The 22996-nt window shown below is 44.8% G+C and overlaps 3 protein-coding genes across 10 annotated transcripts in view; all 3 read right to left on the reverse strand.

The window, feature by feature from the left end:
- Positions 1 to 833: 833 nt before the first annotated feature.
- Positions 834 to 7314, reverse strand: st6galnac (ST6 (alpha-N-acetyl-neuraminyl-2,3-beta-galactosyl-1,3)-N-acetylgalactosaminide alpha-2,6-sialyltransferase). The gene is made up of 10 exons (XM_053872004.1): positions 7189 to 7314; positions 4833 to 5151; positions 4285 to 4468; positions 3899 to 4064; positions 3666 to 3840; positions 2681 to 2819; positions 2497 to 2600; positions 2337 to 2420; positions 2181 to 2280; positions 834 to 2022 (listed from the first exon to the last, which is right to left on the reverse strand). The coding sequence occupies exons 2-10, from the start codon at positions 4958 to 4960 to the stop codon at positions 1852 to 1854; spliced, it is 1251 nt and encodes a 416-aa protein (XP_053727979.1). The 5' UTR covers positions 4961 to 5151; positions 7189 to 7314; the 3' UTR covers positions 834 to 1851.
- A 771-nt stretch (positions 7315 to 8085) lies between these two features.
- On the reverse strand, positions 8086 to 20098 carry cep131 (centrosomal protein 131). 3 transcript variants are annotated; one of them, XM_053871482.1, is made up of 30 exons: positions 19962 to 20098; positions 18893 to 19083; positions 18522 to 18616; positions 17723 to 17822; positions 17539 to 17660; positions 17251 to 17355; positions 16645 to 16815; positions 16465 to 16564; positions 16259 to 16384; positions 15949 to 16126; positions 15547 to 15638; positions 15362 to 15469; positions 14729 to 14903; positions 14537 to 14628; positions 14310 to 14465; positions 14055 to 14246; positions 13594 to 13731; positions 13121 to 13246; positions 12940 to 13056; positions 12814 to 12843; positions 12341 to 12443; positions 12046 to 12247; positions 11675 to 11782; positions 11374 to 11491; positions 11222 to 11296; positions 10970 to 11112; positions 10684 to 10861; positions 10410 to 10606; positions 10067 to 10127; positions 8087 to 9958 (listed from the first exon to the last, which is right to left on the reverse strand). In XM_053871482.1, exons 2-30 carry the CDS (start codon positions 19073 to 19075, stop codon positions 9887 to 9889), a joined length of 3663 nt encoding a protein of 1220 aa, XP_053727457.1. In that variant the 5' UTR covers positions 19076 to 19083; positions 19962 to 20098; the 3' UTR covers positions 8087 to 9886. The 3 variants fall into 3 exon arrangements, with proteins under 3 accessions (XP_053727449.1, XP_053727457.1, XP_053727465.1); XM_053871474.1 differs by having other exon boundaries at positions 8086 to 9958; positions 12814 to 13056; XM_053871490.1 differs by lacking the exon at positions 12814 to 12843.
- A 569-nt stretch (positions 20099 to 20667) lies between these two features.
- Positions 20668 to 22996, reverse strand: part of rnf213b (ring finger protein 213b) — a 28284-nt gene continuing 25955 nt past the window's right edge. For all 6 annotated transcript variants that reach the window (XM_053871452.1, XM_053871446.1, XM_053871430.1 and 3 more), the window contains 4 exons: positions 22703 to 22978; positions 22513 to 22602; positions 21487 to 21665; positions 20668 to 20989 (listed from right to left, as the gene is read on the reverse strand). In XM_053871452.1, the coding sequence (XP_053727427.1) occupies positions 20851 to 20989; positions 21487 to 21665; positions 22513 to 22602; positions 22703 to 22978 (684 nt within the window). In that variant the 3' untranslated portion in view covers positions 20668 to 20850. The remainder of the gene's footprint in view (positions 20990 to 21486; positions 21666 to 22512; positions 22603 to 22702; positions 22979 to 22996) is intronic.

Below are 22996 nucleotides of genomic sequence, written 5' to 3' on the forward strand. Positions count from 1 at the left end.
GATATTTGATTATATATTATGGGTTTTTATTGTTTCATAGCTTGTGACTTCACTTTTTTTTTTTTTGCTGAAGCTTTGTGGACGTCTCTGTTTGTGCATCTTTGATATGTGTCAGTGTCATTATTGTCATTGGCTGCTGTGACATGTTGAAGTCCCACTGTTGGACTAATAAAGTCAATCTAATCTCATCCACAGATAACAGACTGAGAAATCATAAACGTGATTGAGACGACCTACTAAAAGGGAAAGTTTCGAGTGTGCAGAGGAAAACGTTCAAAAGATTTTGGATTAAGGCGCCTTGGCTTTGAGAAATATAAGAATTGGCGGGCAAAAGTGTTGAAAAATGCTCCACTTCTCTTGGTTGTGGAATGAGGTGTGTCGACGTTCTTGGATGCGTTCCGATGACTGAGCTCCTCTCTTTGTATCTGATCATTACGGTCGGAAAAATATCAAGGTTGTTTACTCTCAGTCTTCTTAACACCACTAGGGCAATCATTTATCGACTTTGAATACTGCTGGTAAATAACACACGGATTTCCTAAAAATAAAAAAATAAAAAAATTTAAAAAACATTACAAATATTAAATTAGACAAAATACCAAGTCTTTGTGGGTGAAACCTGATTTTTGACAGTTGACAGAACGTAATTATTCTTCCCCATGTTGGTGGTCAAAAACATTGTTTCAAGTTAAACATTAATACCAGTAAAACCAAATGGAGTGAAGGTGCTCCAGCCTCTTAGCAGGCGCTATTACCTCTTAGCATGTCAAACAGCAAGAGATCTCACAATTCAATTAAAAACAAATAATACAAATGACCACAATTGTCTTTATTGTGAGGATGAAAACGCCTAGAGCAAAACGAATCTTTAACTCACAGTTCAAGTGAAGATGTTTTATTTCAAGAAACAAAATTGCACTGTAACCACTGACCTCAGCGATTATTCACAAAGTTAAGACAGACAGCGTTCCCTGATGAAAATGTGGCCGTGGGTCGGTTCTGGTGAGCAGCGCCACCAGAGATCAAGTGATACAAAAATAAACATTCATTCATCTCTTCAATTAGAACTAGAAACATTTGCGTGAGAATGGAAATTGACTGCATGATCGCGGCGCTCACATGACCTAAAGGCACATCCAGGATGCATCAAAGCTCATTCGGAGGAGATTGTCAATAGCATAGTCAATCCTACACATGCGTGGAGTGTATCTGGGCTGGGTGTTGGCACCGTGGCCTGAAGAATGACTGAACCTCAACCTGCTGTACCAGTCACTCAGGTTCAAAAGAACATTCTGTCGGCTCTGGATGTCAGCAGTTGTCTATGATAAGATGTATGACGCTTCAAACACAGACTGGGGCTGATGAGTCCAAAGTGCTGCTCAGTCAGAGCTCTGACGTTGAACTTGAGCGTCCATTCAAGTAACCAAGAGATATGTTTCAAGACGAAGTGGCTCGAAAGTCAGCCCGGAAGCAGCAGAACAACGACTTCATTCGGAAAATGGGCAGAGTCTTCCAAGAGACTCGCCCCAGAGGTCAGTTTGTGGTGGAGGCGAGAGGTTCGGCACAAAATCACTGGAGCCTTGTCAGAAGCAAAGTACGAAGTAATAAATATTTATGTATAAAATTTACAATCATAAGTATTCAAATGATTTTAAATTAAAACAGAAAGAAGAGGAAAAAAATCATAAATACTTGATTTAATAAATAAAGAGGTTGAGAAAGATCTGATCTGACAAAGTACTATGTGGAACTGTGCCGACAGGGCTCCAGCAGTACAGTAATGTTAGATGTGGTTTTCTCAAGTTCCCAAAACCTGTCAGCTCCAGGTTAGGACTGGTGCCAGCCACAGCATCATTTCCCTGTGTAGAGGTGAATGAGTCCAGCCTCGTTCAGCTGCTGCCACAGAACCATTTCCAGCTTCAGGTCGTGGTTGGCGAAGAATCCCACCTTGTGGAAGTTTCGGTCGTAGTAGTGGTCTGAGTAATTCCCATAGTTGGAGGTCATGAAGCCGTAAGCCGACACCTAGGACACACACACACACACACAAAAAGAACAACTTATCGATGTGTATTTGAATGTTTGTAAATATCATAACAATACAGCGATATTGTGTGGAAATTCCAAAACTCAGAGGCAGCGACCAGGTGGGTGCGATCATGACAACATCAAATGAATCTTACCTGGTCACAGGTGTGAAGCGCGGCAAGCAGCATGGTGGCGCCGGTGGACGGACGATAAATGTTCCGGTACCTACCCTTTAGGATTCTGGAGCGCAGAAACCTATCGGGAGTGAAGAGTTAGAACCAGGACCTGAGGTGAAGCACTCATTCACGCACCTGTTCCTGATGTAGCGCACAAAGTCAGGGTGAAACATCTTCAACTTCTTCTTGGAAACATCGTTGCCAAAGAGTTTCTTTGGACTACAGAGGAATCAGAGAGTGAAAGGGAGGACTAAGAAGAGGTGAGTGAATGAATGAATGAATTCTTTGCACTCACTCTCTCCCACGATCACGTCCTCGCGACACTAAAGTTTTAGTGGCGGCCGCTTTCATCAGAAGATAATCACGATCATGGTCTGGTAGAAAAACATAGCGAGTTTCCTGTCGGGGAACAAACAGCATTTCAGTGGGGAAAAAATCTGTCTAAAATGCAATGGTTGAAACATGGTTTTCCTGCAGACCTCAGAAATGGGGGGCCCTCGGAAGCCGACCCGCGAGTACGTGGCCATGGAGTTACGCAGCGTATTGGTGGAAAAGATGTAGTGAGTCGTGCGAGAGCCAACATCACTCTCAAAACCTTTGGTGATGGCGCCATTGGTCCTGAAAACAGACGTAGATGTTGAGATGTCCGGCCGCTAAGGGGATGGCTCACCAGGAGATGTAGCTGGTTGGTGTCATGATATGTCATTTAAAATCCAAAACCATGAAAAAGTCTCCAATGTAAAAAAAAAAAAAAAGCATTCATCCAACAATATTGGTGTGACGTGAGGAAAGTGGCAAAAATAAGCCAAGGCTTGTATTCAGAAATTTAAAAAAAAGTTCTTATAAAGTTCTTATTCTTAGTTATAGGCAAACACAGATATCAGGCCCTGAGACGCTGGAACAGCTGCTTGTGAGCAACACTTCAACTAAGTACGCTGAAACTATGATTCCACCAGGAAAGCACAAGACATGCACAAACCAAGCCAGACCCACATTAAAAAGGCTAAAGCTAAATATTAGAATTGTTACAACTATAACTCCACAGTGCTGTGAACACAGTATATTGCTGTAATTTTTGACTCCCTACTGAAATTGATAATATTCCTCAACAACATGTGGGGAATTCTATCAAATCTAGTCCAAAAGTCTTTTAAAGTCATGAGAAATTTGAGATGAGAAGCCACGTTTCCCATGGGAAATTGTGAAACGTAAATTGGTCCATCGTCCCCTGGCACAAAGTTTGTCAGTCTAAAGTGACGTGTTTGTTTCACAAAATCACTTTTATGATACGAGTGAAGAGGCCCTCAATTTAGACTAAGAATTCAGGAAAGTCCATCCTCAAGCTTCTCAGATTTTCTTTTCTGGCTTAAAAATCACCACCCCGTCCACGGCCCAGATCCTATGGTGCTTTTCATTCAGAGGCACTGAAATGGCTTATAAAGGCGTCGCAGAACTGGAGCAAACCTGAACACATAGTCATGTCGATCGATCTCGGATCCTTTCCCGGAGCCCTTGAGAATCCCTCCGTTCCCGACCACAGCACAGCGGATGCACTGGGATCGGTTGCGACGTTCTTGCCAGTCGTCGAACATTTGCGAGTTTGCGGTGGAGTTGAGGAACGAGAGGGTGCTGTTCAGATCTGCACAGAGCAGAACACTGTCAGAACCCTGAGTGGCCTGGTCCGGTCTGGTACTCACCCTCAAAGCTGATCCCTCCCCAGCCGTGCGTTCCAGGGTACTGCCGCAGGCGTTGATGCAGCTCCAGGGACACATGTTTGGCCCACTGTAGGACTGGAATCCTGTCCAGAAACCGTGCTCCAAACTCTGTGGCTGATATTCGACTTCTGATTCTGTTGCTGCAGTTCTGCACGAGCAGAGAATGTGTGAGAGAGGAAGTGATGAACCATGATATGAACTTTTTTCCACTGATTTTTTTTCTTCTTCTAACTTTTGGGAACCGGTGGGAATGGGCTTCCATAAACCATTCACAGAAAGTTGCCCAAGAAAAATATTTTTGCAGATGTTAATCTCAAAAGGAATTTGAGGAACACGAATACATATTAAAGGGAAAAAAAACCCCTCACTGTTTGTGTCGGAAGATCCTCGCTCATGTATGAGTCTCCGATAAATGGAGGCTCAGTGAGAACGGGCGGCTGCGGCTTTGGTCTGTCCTTCCGTGGGGTCACTGTCGTTGTGGTCCGGTTCATTCTTGACAGAGCACTCAGGTGAGTGGGAGGAGGCATCGGAACCTTTGAGTCTAGCGTCACGCTGAGAGACAGGCAGAAGGCTTTGTTTGAGCTAATGTGAATTCAAGCTTCAATAATCTGGGTGTGGGTCATCTTTCCTCTGGTGCGTGAAACTGTATTTCCAACCTTAACACAGTTGAACGAATAGATGAGAAATGCAAAACTGAGGAGTTGTATGTCCACAGCAGGTGCGCGCGCTCGACAAACACGGTGACCACACCTTGCACGCTGTTAATCTCCAACAGGGGTCAAAGGGCGATCATTACACGTGTCACAACCGTGAGATGAAGAGAAGGGAAAAAAGTGTTTTCACTCAGTCTTTCCGTCTTTGTTTTCTGTAGCTGAAACCTTCACCCCATTCAATACAAGACACAAAGGAAACTCACCTGAGTGTACCGCTTGTCCGTAGTCCGACTAGTGTCCAGGACGAGGTGGCTTTCCTGTACGTGATGTAGACCCCAAACACGGAGCAGACAGTCAGCACAACCAGCACCAACTTCAGCGACGGTGCCATCCTTCGTCACATAGGCTCGGACACAAGTTCTCCTGGGGTCTTAAAGACCAGGTTAGGGGTCATGAGTCTTTTGGTTCGGACTGCAGGATGAGTGGAGAGACGTGGCCTCAGTTATTGTGAGCATCGAGCGCTCGCTCCTGTGAGGTGCCTCCTTCACTGCTGGTGTCCCCTGGATCCAGGACCAGGACCCGCTGCAGGAAGAAGGAAACAGGATGGGGCAAAGACTGGGCTCAAATCAGGATTCAGACCAGGATGCAGGCATGAATAGGCACCAGGACGAGATCTCACAAGGAAAGCAAATACGGTAAGAAAACGTCTTCAGTGGAAGACGAACAGCAAGTAGAGAGTAAAAACTGTCAGGCTCAGTGGACACGAGGAGGAAACGCTAGAACAGGAAGTGCAGACTTGTCACAGTTTCGCTTGAGTGCTGAAAAAGCAACAACATAGTTTCGATATTTATCAAACGATGGTCTTTCACATAACATTTTTAATTTGCGATTCCAAAAAGACATTTTTGAAAATCAAAAATATTCTCCAAATAAGCTGATGAATCAGAGCAATGTAAGTAAAATATGACTTGAACCAAAATAAATATTAGCATTTACAGTGAGTCCTGAGACGTTTGGTTTGAAATCATTGCTTACAAAGGGCCTCAGTTCACAGCCCTCTATTGTCAAGGCGGTGGCCCTCAGGGGTCCTCCTTTGTGAGGGCCCCGCAGCCTCAGGCAATGCACTCGTTTCTCATGTTGCTAATTGTTTTCAAATGAGTCGCCACTTTCTGATATTGACTGTTTTTGATGGATGAATGTGAAGTGGGTGAAGTGTACATACGTGCAGGGCTTGCTCTGAATGTACAGTCACATATTGTAAATCACTTGTTATTAAGTGATTTATTTTTTAAGTTTACGTTTTTTCTTTTTTTTTTCAATGGCAGTGAGTCGTCAGTTTAACATGACTTGCTATGTTACATGTTTTGAGGAGAACCACTCAGGCCCAGTCAAAGATGTGAACTGCCATGTCAGAATGTGTGCCGACAAGAATGAGGGACAAACATATGACCTGAGGGTGAAAGAGAACATCTCCACCCACTAACAGCAAGAGCGCTCCTCTTATCAGTGTGTGAGGCGTGGTGTCTTATGTCTTACTTATATCTCACCAGTATGACACTTGAGTCAATATTACCAGAAACACACTGGTCTGGTTGAGCTGCTGCAAGTGCTCCGGTGATTGGCATTTGTCATCTTCTGAAAGCAGCGGCCCATGGACACAGCGTGTCGCCTGTTTGTGTAGTCCTTTGGCGATCATTCAACATAAACATAGTGTTTGGAGCGAGGCAGCCATTTTGCAAATGTGAACTTTTTATGACTTAAAGAAGCTCAATACAAACATTGAAAATGTTACTTTAATTTGAAGCTACTCCATTAGACGTGATTACAGACTGAAGAAGGACAATTGGTCTTGTTTACATGGCTGGAGTTCTAACCTTTAATTATTGGCCCTCATGATTTGAGCATTTGATCACTTGGTCCATCCTCATCTTCCAGGCTAGTTAGATCCCTTAACTTAAACTGGTGTGATATAACTTGTTATTTCAGATATCCAAATCTGTTTATTAAACACTTCCATTTGGAACAGCACGGTGGTGTAGTGGTTAGTGCTCTGCAGCAGAGAGATGGTGGTGCGTTTGATTCCAGCTTAAGGCATTTATTAGGGTGCATGTGCGTCCTTGTGTTTGCTTGGGATTCCTCCCACAGGACAAAATAAAACATACATGACTCAATTGCTGTGTCTTATCCAATGTGCTCAGAGACAAGCCAAGTGGCCCCTGCTCCTGACCCTGACCCTGAGGCTCACTGTCCCCAGAATAATATGAATTATTATTTTCTATTGGCAAAAATCCAGGTTAGTTAGTTGTTTGCAAACCCTGAAGTACTTCTTGAAGATGAGAAGTTTTTGACAATTGTAAAAGGTTATCTTAGCTTTAATCTGTTTATATATTCACAACACTCCATGAAAGTGGAGTATGACCAAAAAAGGGTCCATTGGTCAATTAAAGACTATGTTTGTTATTTCTTCTTCAAGTTAGGTGTTAGTCGAGTTCAGCAGCTATTGTGTTTAAACATGTCTGTCACTCTTTCTCTCTCCCACACACACTTATACACTCACACACAGAGGGAGAGACACAGTTTTGGTGGAACACAAAGGGGGATAAAGAAACTTGTTCTTACAGTTCAGCGCCTCCTCTTGTTCCTCCTCCCACCTCCTCTCGTGACCACCACTCTTCACGTCCTTCTGTCGTCAGGGCGACTTGTTCCTCATCTGGTTAGTGGAGCTCTGGCGGCGTGTGAGATTGCTGCCAGGCGTCAGGCGCAGAAGGAGGAGCAGAAGGAGTGGTCTCACAAGAATGAGCAACAGCTGCTGGCAATAGGTGCCCCTGTCCCTCTCCACACCCCCCTGCTGCTCCTCCCTCCTCCCACTGACATAGTCACTACGGGGGAGGAAGTCGACGGCTGTAAAGTCACAGACATGAGCAGGCAGAGCAGAAATGCTCAGAATGTGGAGCACCAATACTCGCCACCTGAACTGTCCCCATGCTGAGCTTATTTCATCGCCGGAACAAGTGATGAAGGGGAACCACAGCTTTATGACCGAGCCCTCGCTTTAAGACTGTGTTTAGACTGTGTGACCAGCTCACACAGTCTAAACACAAGGAGGACAGAGAAACAACAAGAGGATTCTGCCTCAAAACTGTTCAGGACATTGCACAACGGGTACTTCCTAGAACATCATTCTGTTGGGCAAATGGAAATGTTGCATGTAAGAGAACAAAAGGATCTTTATTATTCGTCGAGCTTTCTACAGAAGTTAGTGCCAAAGATCAAAGAGAATCTCCTATTCCCATGGACCAAGGTAAACTGACACCCGGGGAGACATGGACTCTCATGGCTACTCACTCCACTTGCACTGGGCTGGTCATCTGCCCTACATCGGGCCGGCACTAGTTAGCAACATTAGATAAGAGCATTTTCCCCTGACTGGCTGATTCACAGCAGACTAGTGGCAAGAATCCACCGCAGGTTCTCTGCTGATAATCTGAGTCGTTGGTCTCTCAATGCTCTGTTGCGACTCATCTCTAATACTGCTGGGTAAGTCCAGTTGGGGCAACCCTGGGGCCCTGCCAGTCGAACCTGGCAGGTGGGATCATGTGTGGTTAAAGGCTAGTCGGTGAAGAAAGATGACCGAAACGTGCCCCAACGGGCCTCTGGTGTTAAAGGACACATGGAGTTTTTGGCATCTACTCGGAACAGCTGAAGTGACGGAAGTGAACACTGTCAGATCAGTTAAGGAGAAAAGTCCTGCTGGCTTCAGGATGAGCTCAAGGAAGTTTGATCAGGGAGAGGTGTTGGATCACAAAACACAACAGTGTTCACACATTTCTTTTATTTCCTCCTCAGACCAAGTCGCGCTGGCCACATGTCATGTGATCAGAATATTCCCATCAGAAAGTCTGACTGACGTTACACCTCCATCGATATGGAATACAAAAACATTAGCAAAACAAAACATGGCAATAAAAGTAATTCAATGAAAGAAATGGAACTTTCTTTAACAATTTCCAGTTAGGAGACAGCAATCCAGCCTAAATTACTTCAAGCATGGCGGCAACACCCTGACAGGATACCAGCATGACACCACACTTTTTTTCTGACAGGACAAGCATTAAATGTCCCAAGGAAACCGGAAAATTGGCAGCTTTGCCCGTTTTAAAAAATGCTTGGACGAGACTACTGTTTTGGAGTTTTGGCACACTCAACAGCATCGGATGTTATGTACATGTAGTTAGAACCTTGGTGAGTCTAGCTGACCTCCATGTGTTCTTTTAAATAATTTAACCAATTTTTCAGGAAACAGCTGTGGGACATGGTGCAGCTGTTTTACCCCGACAGTATACTGAAGTCCCAATAAGTTAAACCTCAAATCACTACAAACTTTTCATTGATTACAAACATTTGACCTCATCCTGTCGGTTTTGGACACCAGGTTATGCTGTAACAGGTCTCCACCCTCCAACCAGCTTCTCTGTAACTGCAGCATGGAATGATTTGTTAGTTGTTATATGTCCAGCCTGTCATGGACCAGGCAGCTGGACAGACCATGGGGCGTTTTCACCAACCCTCTGACTCAAACTGATGAGATCACATGTGACTTAGAAACACTTCAGTGGATCTGTTTCAGCGCTAGATCCTAACTAAGCAAAAGTTCTAGGGAAAATGTTTCTACAGCCTGATATTGAATTTCGCCAGCTGCCTCCACTGAAACCTGAACCACTGCAGAAGCCTGTGTTTCACTTCAGAGAAGACATCGGAAGAATAAGAGGAAAAAGTGTGAGATTTGCACTGGCACTCGGCCTGTCGACTCCTAGAGTTCCCGCTCTTCTACATCTGTTACACGTTACTTTACCTGCTCACACGTCACCAAATCTTCCCTCCATCAGCTCATTTGTTACATCACTTCTTGCAATTCCTTCTTAGCATATCAGGGCTCTCTCATATCCTCCATCAGGTCCTTCTTCACATCCCTCTCACCTCTTTGTCACATCCTCTACAGTTCAATCTCAAGTCTCTACTCAGTGTCAGTTACCTCTAAGGTTCACTGGAGCGGGTCCTCTGGGTCCAGAATCTCAGACGGGGGGGTGGCGGGGGAGAAGAAAAGGGCTGGCCCACATTTTTGTGTGTTAAAGTGGAACTCAGCAGCTTGTGGTTTATGCAACATCTGGAAATGTTCACTTTCCTCTGGAGGGGAGTGCAGTCACATGATCCTTCTGTCGGAGTTTTATTATGCTCAGTCCTTCCTGCAGCACACAGGTACAAAGTCCACTGCCTTAGACCCGGTCCCAGCCCTGGTCTTGGTGCTGGACCTGGACCTTCACTTCTTCAGCAGCTGCCTTCTTTGCTGGTCCCACAGCGCCTCCAGGTGGTCGGCCCTCTTTTCAGCAGCCTGCAATTGAAGGGATTCATCAACAGGACTCCCCAACATGCTTTATCAAGACCTACTTTTCTACTTTTTATTATTATTATTTTTATCAAGGTTCTACATCTCACTCACCTCTTGCTGCTTCCGAAGATTGTTGACAGCCTCTTCTTTTTTTAAGATGGCCGACTTCACTCTGGGGAAAAAAAAGAGACAGGAAAAATGATTAAAGGGAATCATATCGCTTCACAAAAACAGAGCGTCTGACTACCAATGTTAACATAATCGACTCATCTGAAAATAAATTTAAATCAAGTATTTCATGTCATGGCGGCTGACAGTTAGTATGATCCGCTCATCTGAAACTTCTCTGCTTCTCTTGGTCTTTCATAAATCTGTGTCCAACTTTTGTTTCGTACATGCATGCTGAGGCACCAAGACACATCGGTGCAGTGGCGTGGCAGAGTGAAGCGCTGACCTTTGGTGGACTTGTGCCAGCTCCTCCTCCTTCTCCCTGGTGACTCGCTCTACCTCCATCTTTAGTCTCGCTCGCACCTCTGAAACTTCCAGCTTCATCCTGTGGTTCTCTTCTTCAGTCGCCACCAACCGGTCTGCAAACTCCTGTCGGATCACCTCGGCCAGGTTGCTGCGCTCGCTCATGAGCTGGTCCCGGGCCTGAGTGGACCGTTAACAAAACAGATTTAATTTCGGGGAACTCCAGCTTCGAGTTTTCAACAAGTTTCAAAAGTCACCTGAGAGACTTGATCCAGGTCCTGCTCCTTCTGTCTGAGCTGGTTCTGAAGTCGGATGAGTTCTCCCTCCGTCTGCAGCTGCAGCTTCCTCAGCTCTTGTAATCGCTCCACGGTCTCCTTCTCAGACAGCTCCATCTCCTTCAGTTCAGCCTCGTATTTCTCTCGCACCCGCTTCACCCTGAGGAGATACTGACGCGTTGGTGAGGATGCTCAGGTGCAGGTCCAGTACACCACTTGCAGTGAAAAGGCATCGCACTTGAAGAACCCAGCAGATGATTGTGGTCACCTTTTGTCAGCAGCTCGCTCACACTCGTCCTTGTCTCGACTTGTCTCTTCCTCCAGTGTCCAGATTGCTAACTCTATTTCTTTGTCTCGCTCTCGCCGCAGCTCCTCTCGTAACTCTCGCTCGCGATTCAGAAGCCAGGTTTCCTGTGCAGAAGTTCACCAAGAGTTTAACAAACCACTACTGCTCTTACTCTTTTTTGTGACGTTTTCATTTTACTTGTGAGATTGATTCATTGGCATTGGCTGAACAAACCTCTTTCTTCTTGTAGTTTTCTTCCCATGTTTGCTTGTGTATCTCCAAACGTTCCTGCAGCGTCTTCATTTCAGCCTGGAGGTCAAACGTGGTCATGTCAGTCTGCTGGTAAATTCACTGGTCCAAATGCAAACTAGGACTCTGCTCATCACCTGGTGTCTCCTCTCCAGCTCTTCCCGGTTCTTGTCCAGCTCCTCTCTCAGAACTCTTCCTGAGACAGAACTGCTCTCCTCCAGCTGCCGACGCAGCTGTTCCAGCTCAGCACGTTGCCTGAGGCACACGGGAGAGAGCTTGAACTGGCAACCCCAAACAACAATCATAAGACATCATGTTTGAAGCCTCATCCCTTTCACAGTGACCATCGAAACACTCTTGGGAATTGCTAAAGACAACCAGGGTAGAGACCTCAATGTTGCCAGACCTCTATGGGAAGGTTGTGATCTTTGACCTCACCTTCCAGCCAGCTGAGCCAGTCGTTCCTTCTCCTCTGACACTTCCTTGTAGAGGCGCCTCCTCTGCTGCTGGAAGGAAAGCTCCTCCTCCTGAAGCTGCTTCTCAAATCTGTCAATATAAATACTGGTGAGCAACAGAAGCAAAAATGACAAGCATCAAAACACCATAACAGGAGGAAAACATCACAGAGGTGAACATGATTATTGTGATTTTCCGCATATCTTTAACAAAAAAAAAATCCCAAAAGAAACATAATAACTGAAGTTCAATGCTTGTGGAACTGCAGTCACACATTGCAATGGACACTGGCAGAAAATACTGATACTGATGTATCCAACACACAAGCACATAGTCATTTAGAAGGTGTTGACCTCTGCTTGATCGTGTCTCTCTCCCTCTGCAGCAGCACTTCCTTCTCTTCCTGCATCTCTCGTCTCAGGTCCTCACACTGCTGGAGGCAGCGCTGTGCTGCTCGCTCATCGGCCTGCAGCAGCTCTGACTCATGCAGAGTACGAAGGTTCTTCACTTCCTGTTTGTGCTTCAAGATCAGCTTCTGGATCTCTGGCTCCAGACCTGAGAGAAGGAATGGAAAAAGGTTTAGGGAAACTAGGTTTAGCAAATCCTTGTTTGAAAAGACAGTTCTGCTGAACTTGGGATGTCCAGCACCTTTGACTGTGATCTCCTTGATCTTTTTAGTCTTCTCATCAATCCACTTTTCTCTGCGGATCTTCTCGCTGGCACTCATGAGGTCTTTCAGCTTCTTGATCTCCTGTTGAGAGAACCAAAAGGTCAGACTATTTCTTGACATGACTGAAACCTCCAACACTCTCCATGTCTGCAAGAGAAAAAAGGGGGATAGGCAGATAAAAAGACGGCTGGATTGACAGGTGCGTGGATGAACAGGTCGATGTTTGATGGATGAAACAAAAAGGGAGGGACAATTCAATTCAAATTCAAGGACAATGGAGATTGTAGCAGTACTGTAGCTGGTGCTGGTGACCTCTGACCCTGTTTAGCAAATCGAAATGTTAATGTAAACTGAATGAATGAGTGACATGTTGTCTGACACACCTGAAAGGTAGAGACACAGAGGAAAAAAAAGGCCAGATGGGGACAGTGAGAAGCAGAGGAAGGGTTACCTCACAGAGTGGTCCCAAAATTTGCCAGACCTGAAGCCGGACAGAGCCGGAGACAGGAGAGAAGGAGGAGCAGACAATTAGAACAGAGGGGCAGATGGTAAACAGAAGGGTCTGGAGGATCCTCACCATGTCATGCTGCTCCTGCATGTGGGAGATCTTCTTGGTGTACTTTTGGTCCACCTGCTTAAGCTCCGCCATCACAGCCTCACAGCGCTCACTCAGCACTTTCTTATCACTGATCAGCTGTGAACAGACGCCGTCATGTGAGATTCTTCATGATAAGGACCTTTGAGGCCACAAGACTTACCTGGTCGATGAAGGACAGGTGTCTCTGGATGGTGGACTCGTACTGTTTTTTCTGGACGAGAAAGCTTCTGTTCAGTTCTTTCTCCGTCTCCTTCACATGTCGACTCGTTAGCTCCCTCTGTTGAGCCTGAGTGGTAGCGACAAGACCAGATCAGTGCAGCAGCAGCAGCAGCAGCAGCAATGAGAGCAGAGGTGAGCTCAAAGTTTGTGTGAGCCTGTCAGCCTTGTCCCAGCAGGCCAGTCAGAAAAATATCAGTGTCTACAGTTAGGTGGAGGGGGACAGATTTTAACCAGCTTCAGAACAGCCTGAAATCTTGTCGACAACATTCGGACATCAATTTGCTGCACACGAGCGTCACAAACTGCTAATGCAGTTCATGAAAGCAAATATATTTTATGGACTACGCTCCAGTTAGTCTTTATGTTTGAGCGTTTGTATGCGCATATGTGTGTGTTAGAGTGGCGTGGCCTCACCAGTGCCCCCTGCAGCATGTTAACTGCACGTTTCTTTTCCTCCAGTTCTAATTTGATTCTTGTCATGGAGCTGCTGAGCTCGGCAGCAGTGGCAGAAGCAAGTTCTGGGCAGACCAGGTCTTCCTCAGACATGACCCCCTAAAAACACACAGGCAACACTGTCAATAATATTTGTCAGAGCAAGGTGATGTTAGAAACAAACAAGAAAGGCTGCATGAGGAAACAACCTCACAGCCATTCCGTTCCCCTTGTAGATATCTTTTAGATCAGTGGAGCAGGAAACTGTTCATTAAACAAGGTTAAAAATCCCTTTCATAAATTTGGTGTGTCAGACAGATAGACAGCATGGTCAACTGGTTGGATAAAAAAACCCAAACAGTCAAACTTGCATAAGTTTTTCACTTAATTTATTAAAAATGCAATCAAATTTAAAACAGATTTCACTTGAAGGATGCTCTGACCTCTCGTTGCGACCCTGAGGTGACCGAGCGTGGTCGCTCCTGCTCCGACTTCTCCATCTCATCCAGGAAACTCATGATGCTTTGCAGCTTTGCCTCTGAGAGCAGAGCGCCACCATCAGACAGAACCAGTGCGCGACTGAGCTGACCATGGCGTTCGAGGTTATCAGTGGTCAGGGAGTTGGACTCTCCATCCTTTGGTGAAATAGATGGAACATCAGAGACCGTCTCAGTCGCAGCAGGAGATGATACACCTACCTGGTCAATCCAAGAGTACTTATCCTCTTGAGGACTTTTCTTTGACTCCACCGGGTGCTGGGGTACCTCCTCCAGCAGTTTCAAGGTCTCCAGCAGATCGTGAAGAGTCGTTTTTGGCGACTCAACTTGTGGCTTCTCTTCCACACCAGCAGATCTCTGAAGCAAAACAGTCAGACACTGAGAGAAGTGTCGCCAGATGGGACATTCAATTGTGTCTGGGTGTGTACCTGGGAACACTGGGAGCCTCTGTGATTGGACAGTGCAGGGGAAACAGCTCTGAAGTCCAAGAGTTCACTCACCTCACCTTTTGCTCGAGAGTCTGGCAAAAACACACCTGGGTTAAGATTGTCTATTATTGTCTTAAACACTGCTTATCGAACAGCCGTCATCATCATGATCATGGTGGTCAATTGACGAACCATTGTTTTTGCCTTTCATTTCAGCCGACGACATCATGCTATTGTTGCTCGGGGATGCAGGACCTTGGCTGATCGGAGAGAACCGTGGCGTTCTGAGGTGAACCAGTGAACTGTGCCTCAGGTTCTCCACCTCCGTCTCTGACGCCCCAAGTTGGACTCTTTGCTGCTGCAGCTCCTGCATGCCACAAGTGGAGGGAGACTTGGATAAGATTACTACACTTAAAATGAAAGATCAATACAGTCATATAATTAGATTTTTTTTTCCAACCACCGTCCAATTTTCTGAAAAACAGTGACATCAGTTCAGTGCAAAAGTATACCACTACTGTACTGTCATCTTTCAACACACAATCTACTTAGCATATGGTTCATGACAAGTGACCATGAACACTGCGCAGCTAGCTTTGAGCGATTCGGCAATACATTTACAGTATCTTAACATCCCATGGCCTTAAATGTGTACACTACTTTTTTGATGTATTTGGAAATAAGCAGTTTTGATACTTCCACTTCAGATTTCCTTAAAGCTTCTCACACAAAATCCGTCTCATAATTTAAGACATTATGAGAGACCAAATCGTTGAAAAATATGAATTTTGACTGTGGATATAACAAATTCCGCTACAGTCTTACCTGGGACGCAGTGAGTGGGGAAAGACGTGTTTTTTCTTTCCGCGTCAGTATTCCGTCTGATTCCTGATGTGGGCACCCACTAAAATCTTCTGCATTGTCAGTCGGCTCCTTCAAAAAGATAAAAAAAAAGGTTGCTAAACTGAAGTACAGCTGATCGATTTGCACCTTTGTGGGTGGGTATTTACCCGAGAACCCTGAGAGCCAAGGTGATTTGATAGTGCAGGCGATACGGCTCTGAACCCCAAGAGCTCACTAGACACAACATTCAGCTGGAAATCTAAAGAAAATGAATTCCAGTCAAACAAACATTCAGGTTTAGTTGATCATTTACTTTAAGCATTAAAAGAACACATTTCTGTCTACATACAATTTTCACTGTGTAATGTGTTTTACGTTGATTTCTATTCATGTAAAATGCTACATTTTTTAATGAATTGAAATCAACTGGTGAAGTGAATAGAGACATGACTGAGTAGACTTCAGTGCTTTCACACCAGACTAAAAGTACAAATATAATGAATACTGGCCAGGAAGCCACTTTTACTTCTTTGCATGACAACTATTCAATCTATCGGAACAACACTGACCTGTGTTCTTAGCTTTGTGGTCTGGGGACACAGGACTGTTGTTAGCAGAAAACAGCGGACTTCTAATGGTGGGCGAGACCCTGGGAGGCTTTCTAGTGCTGGAGAAAGCCAGAGGACTCTGATTTCCCAGCTCCAACTCGGCTGACTGGTCCAGGACAGACCGGTTCTGCTGCAGCTCCTGTCACAACAATAGGGGGAGACAGAGTCACTGAGATTGAGACCTTAGTTACCAATTCGACCAGAATGCACCTTCAACGTGGAATTTAAAACAAAATGCATATTCTGCTGCTTCATAACAACGTTGTTTCACCTGAATGGCCGAAAGGCGGGCCAGACGAGCCTTCTCCTCACGGATCTGCTTCCTGTCGTCATCCTTCTTTTTCTGATGCAGCAGCGGCTCAAGAGGGGCGGCGCTTTGTGCCTGCTGCTCCCAGTCCTGCAGGGATGTCCTCCATTAATACAACAGAATCACGGATTTTCTCTAATGCCAAGCTCAGCAGATTCTGTAGGCATTACCTGTCTGGTAGTGGCAATGCTGCGTCTCAGTCGCTTCTGAGTTTGATGTCGGTACCAACACTGGATGGTGACTGCGGCCCTGTTCACTTGCTGAATATACCTATGGAGAGAAGATTCAGAACTAAGAATTGCATTGTTCTGTTAACATCGTCGCCTTCTTCATCTGCACAGACTCCTAACCTCTCTGCCTCCTCTTCAGAGACCTCTCGTCTCTGTGGGAGGACTGGGCTGCTGGCCTGGGCCGAAACGGAACTCCTATTGTTGGAAGAAGAGGAGAAGTTCTTCTGGTACTTGGTGAGCGAGCCATGGTCCAATGAGACATCATCGTTAGCCGATGCCTTCAGGAGATTACTGCAGCAAAAAAGAGTGTTGTTTATTGAGCTATTCATCCAACCACTGAACCGATGCAACAGTAAAAGATATCTTAGTCACAGGCATTTAGAAGTTGGCTTCCACGTTTTAGATTTCGTGAAGCCATGAACAGCCTGGTGTTCTGAAATGTGTTTTAGTACGGCTTATAGGTGTGTACAATGGCTTTGTATATAGCCAGTCTTTCCGTCTTTGTATCTCTGGGCATGAATTTTCAGAATCTCTATGTCACCACTTCTATTCTTCAATTCTGTCAATCTCATAGCTAATGTAAACTGCTCCTGTTAAACAACTGAGAAATTCTTAAACTCAGTCATTGCACCTATAAGATAAGAAAGTCCTTTATGCCAATGGGGAAACTCTAGTAAATAATATAGATAATACCAACAACAGCATTGTTTGTTGACTAGAACTCACTTGAAAGTGGGCTTCTGGTTGGAACTTTTAGGTGTCAGAGGCTTTTCAGAGTAGTTATTGTGGAGGATGGTGGTGACCGAGTTCCCCACTGCTCCTTTGTTGCTCCTGGACAGGAAAGAACCAGAACAAGGCACAGATTGGTGTTAACACTTTACCCAACTTTGGTTACTGACCAAATTTCCACTTTGCAACCAGTCTTATGCAAATTTAGCCAATGCAACTTGCCACAGTAAATAGAGTCTGAAGAAGCACGAGATGAGCAGGTGCGAGGGTGCAGGGCTAACTCACCTGTTGTTAGCAGTGAAGCTAGCAGCCAGAGAGATTCCCACCTCTCGTCTCTTCTGGCTGGTTGGAGAGTCCACACTGCTGTGAGAACTGCTGTGTGGGTGAAGCACCTGTGGCTGATCATCCTAACAGATGGGACTCGTTCAGAACACATTTCAATAACATTTGCAGGCTGGTCCTAAAATACCAAGATGTTCCAGGTGGTTCTGTCGTGCGATGTTTTGCTGAGTCTTGAGACGTCAGGGCTGTGGTCTAACACAGTCAGGTAGTCTCCATTCTGGTCCAGACTGAAACACAATTTCATCTCTTTAATGCAGACCAGAGGATTCAAAGCAACAACAGGTAGAACAATGACAATGTAGCACTGAACAGCACTGCTCTTCACTAGAGTTTAATGTTGAGCTTTAGAGTTGAGAAAATAAACTGCCATCTGAACAGTGGAAGAATTTGCGATGGGCAAACCCACACACTACATTAACTGCAGACCAGCTGACCAGATTTTAAGAACATCTGCCTTGCCTCACTGTGACCTCTGACCTTCATGGATATCTGTGTCTGTGCAGGCGTGTGTTCGGACAAAAGCAATCTGACACTATTCAAGCAGCACATTCCTCTGCTTGTTCACATGAGTAACGGAGTGTGTGGGGGAGTGGTCTGCTGACAGAAGTGTGGGCATCTGGGGGTTAGGACTTTTTAAATTTAAAAGTCGGGGCTATTGTGTGAGCGGGTGTGTAACATGACCTCAGCTCCAGCCTCCCCCTCCAACTTGGGAACAAAGACTACCCTGCACCCAGCAGGAGCACGGCAGCTATTGTCCACAGATGCAACAGGACCAACAGCTGCTGATCATTCAGTGAGTCCGCACACATTCATGGGGATTCTATCCAGTCTGAGCGCTCATCTTAGTCTGTCTGCGTTCAACACACAACAGGCTGCTTACATGAGACTGAATGCGCACTATGAACCATAATGGGTTTTGTGTTTACCTCGAGGCAACATTGGTTGGCTGGTTCACCTGGGTGGTGCTGTTAGACCGTCTCAGGTTCTTTATGGAGCGAGATCCACTGAAACTGCTGTCGCTCTGTCGAGACAAAATTTGACAGCAAGTCGTCAAGCCACTCATCCTTTATGTATTCAACAACACACAAATATAACACATTATAGGCATACCTTCAGTCAGAGTGAAAATGAATATTTAAGTGGGATTTATTTACATTACTCACTAAAATGATAACCGTGACTTATATTGGGTTATAACGTGTATTTCTCACACTTAAATTGATTTGAACCAAACACACCTGTTGTCCACTGTGTAAGTCAATACTTCTAAATCATAATAAAGGAAGAGGAGATTCACCAGTGTATTGCGTTTCCCTCGTCCGTCGGTGGCCACAGACACGGACCGGGAGAAATACTTTCCAGGCGAGGCACTGCTCGGACGTTTGGACATAGCGAGCGAAGTTCCAGTCAAACTGAGGTCCAAAACCCCCCCAGGAGGAGCCGAGGGAATGGATGAGGGGCTGCGGGTCGCATGCATCATTTGAAAACCTGCCAGATGGTAAAAGCAGAGATGAAGACAAAAGGCCGCAGCTATCGCTTCCCACTGGGAGTTCAACTGATGTGGGAGGAACGGACACTTTCACTTAGGCTGACGGTCGCCCACGGCTACCAAAAACACTGTCCTCACAGCTGACTGGTCTGGACTACAACGAACAGCACACATGCATGAAATCGTAATGGGGGAAAAATGACACGCATTTCACCAGATATGCTTTCTTACTTCATAACAAACCAAGTTTCGTAACTGGTACTAGCAACGCTGTCATGTCAAACGACTAAATATACTCAAAATTCGAAACACAATTTGGGGCTGACGTTTTCAAACGCGACTTATCAAATGAAACTTCGATGTCTGAATCCGCTTTCAAAAGTGTCAGCAACCCGTAAGATAAGATAGAAGTTTGAAAACGTTCGGAACGACGTGACAACGTCGGAGCTCGTGTAAACCCGCTATGTTGTGGCAGGTGTTTGTTAGCGCATAATGCTAATATACATCGAACACCAAAAAGAATCCGTAGAAGACGATGAGCGGTTATATTCACTGGAGCAACATTGACCGTATTAATGTGAAAATCATCGTTAACGACCTAAGTCTGTTATTGCTAGTTTCCCGCAGTGAAACCAACACATCATAATTCGCGCAGGAAAAATCGGTAAATCTTCAAGACAAATACTGGCAAATGATTTCGACATAACTCGCGGCTGACGCTTTTATCAAACTGTAGGCGTCTCAGGACATAAACAAATCCACAGTGGTTCAGCAAACGCGGCGCAGTCCTGTATTTCAGCACCTCGCTAGCTAGCTACTGCGGCCAAATCATCCGCATGCAATGGGTGGACAACAACAAATTTACACGAATACTCACGTTCAATTCACAGCTGCATCGTAGGCGATAGGATCCAGCTGTTCACTTGTCCACAGTAACAGCAGTTAATCTCCAGATCGAGTGAATCCCTGCCTCAGTCAGTGCCTCTTAGGTTAGAGCGAATGCAGGAGAGCCAGTCATTGCCCCGCCCCTTAACATGCACGACTGGTGGAAAGACAGCAGGAAGAGGACACACGCGCTGCCGATAGGACGAACGAAAAGTCTGTCAACGTCTGAAGTGCAAGTGGGTGTGGCCACAAGAGTTCACGCTCTGGACCAGAGGTGGGCAAAGTGAGGTCCGGTGGCCACATGGGGCCCTTTGCCAGTATTCATGTGGCCCTCCTCAGGTTAGAGTAAAAGTAAAATTACTTTCTGAATTAGATTCTCTTCCACAGGCAACGCTCATTTTTACAGCATTTTTGACCCTTAAAATGAATAAATACAGAAGAAAACACCTTGAATAAAGTGTCTTCACTAAATCATATTCACATCTTCACCACTTACGATATATATTGACTAGTATTTAAAGAAAATGAAATAATATGCGATGACATAATATATTTCATATTTAAGCATACATTTTATAAAAGTTTTATTTAAGATTATTTTTGAGTTGATGTGAAATACCCTGGAACACAACATAGGATTTGCTATATATTTCTGCATATTTAAATTAAATACAGTTAAACAAAAGCGACAGCAAATGTTTAATGACTAAAATTCTCTTTATTCAACAGGAATGTTCCCTCCAACAAGCTAAATAAAATAAAAATCACACACATTTTGAATGCAGGTTTAATTACTGTGGTCAGCTAAGCTTTGATTTCAGCACATGACGATCAAAAATGGGTCCATCACTTTAAGACTCGACAAGGACCCAGCCCGTAATTTACTTAATCCTAAAGTCCACAGCTGTTCTCCACACATCGGTCCCTTGCCCCAACAAAATCTCCTGAGGAAACGACTCCAGTCCCAACAGGGGCGAGTGGTCCTTCTGCTCCAGATGTACCTCCATGGTTGACTTGATGCTGGAGACCAGAAAGAGAAGACAAGTTTAGCGTCTTTGACTGGCAGCTGCTGCAGACCAGCAGATGGAGAGGTCATGGTGTGGTTCAGGAGTCAAGTCTGTGATAAGCCGGAGTCAGCCCAATGTGAGACCCGCATATCTCAGAGTTGGATTAACACAGATAACTTCACAGTCACAGTGGTTCCAAAAATAGACACACTTTGTGCGTGAAAAAAAGGTACTAAGTATATTTGCTTGAGTCCTTTAGATGCGGCCCAGAACAATGTGCTACTCTATACAGCAATATCAATATATATTACATTTTTATTTCCTGAAAAAAAACCGACCATAGTATAGGAATAGATAAAAAAAACACTCATAAACACACTTTTGAGGAGAAAAAGCTGTGAAAAAAATAATGTCCAATACACATTTAAGGCAGAAAATGCGACGACCAATATCCTACATGCCTCAAATGTAATGTAAATACGGATCTAAGAACCAACATAGAGCACTTACTCCCAGTGCGGTTGGTACTGCTGGTCTGGATCCATGTTGTTGGTCTTCAGCAGCAGAATCTCATGAAGCTCTAAACAGAATGTTTCTACGTCTGTGAGACCAAGAAATGCCTTGAGCTGCTTCCTCTGATCCCCTTTCAGCTTCTGCTGGAACTCTTTAGGAATTCTTTGAAACGGATCCTACAATAGTTGTGGAGAAGAATTGGTATCAAAACAAGCAGAAGCAAAACAATGTGAAGAGTGGATGTAACATGTGTCCAGTGTACATGCACAGTATAAACCCGTCTGATTTCGATCACAGTCAGTGTCTAAAGCCACAATGTTGGAGTTGATGATATAATTTTGACTCCCTGTAATTTTACAACACAATAATAAAATGTGGCGAAACAGGTGCAGCACAGAAGAGATATGAGTGAGGGCATAAGTTCTATCAATTCGGGATGAAACTAGTTTCCTTAGGAAACCTTAAGAAACCAACACTGACCTGATGAGGTTTTGAGCGAAAACACAAGCATAGACATGAAACATTAGAAGTCGGTAACCTGCTGCTACAGAGCTGCTGGAATTCCTGCACAATCCAGGCAAATTTATCAAAATCTTTTTATTTTTCCAACTACACCATCGTAATTAACACATGTATGCGTATGAAAAATAGATAATCAAGATAATAAAATATGCCTAAAATGAAGGTACACCAAAGCCATGTTCCGATTCACACCATTGTTAATTATTTGTGGTTTTAATTTGAAGCAATACCATAGCAACAAACAATAAACTCTTCTAAATTCTCTTAAATCTGAATATTCATCATTTAGATAGGATGTGATCTGAATGTGAGTGAAAACATTCTTACTCCCGAATTTATAGATTTAAATTTGAGATCCTTGGATCAGAGCTGTCAATAGCAAAACATGTGCAACTCAAAAATGTACACGTAACATCTACATTTCATGCCACTGGCATAAATAAATGAGTGAAAATATTTCATGTAATAAAAATCTTTGGTTTGTTGAAGTAAAACTCTGACCTGATCCCTGCTCAGCATGAGCTCAGACTTCCAGCAGGTGAGCAGTTGCCAGGTGAAGATGCTGTGTTGCAGTCGGCTCGCTCTCAAACTCTAAAAAAGATTGTGCCGCAAGTTCAACATCGCAAATGAAATGTTGTAATGTAGGACAGTTAGGTCCCTGTTGCCATGGATAAAGGTACTTGTTGTTTACCTCTGCAACAGGCGTGGAGATTTGAGCTCTCATCTGCAGCGAATCGGCCAAGAAGGTTTTAAGCCCAAGTTCCCGGTCGCCGTCTGTTTTGGCGAGGAAGCGCAACCCAATCTCCAGCAGGTGGACGGCCTCACACACGTCCGTATAGGAACGCAGAATTTTCCTCACAGAAGCACTGACAGAACCCTTCAAAGGCTCTTGCGGCACTTTCTTTCTGACTTCTGTCAGAACCAGGGAGAAGTCTTGCTGGTGTCTGTTCTGGAACCGAGCTGGGTCCTGGAGAAAGGGCAACAA

Source organism: Synchiropus splendidus, chromosome 1 (assembly GCF_027744825.2).
Source record: "Synchiropus splendidus isolate RoL2022-P1 chromosome 1, RoL_Sspl_1.0, whole genome shotgun sequence".
Lineage (NCBI taxonomy): Eukaryota > Metazoa > Chordata > Actinopteri > Syngnathiformes > Callionymidae > Synchiropus > Synchiropus splendidus.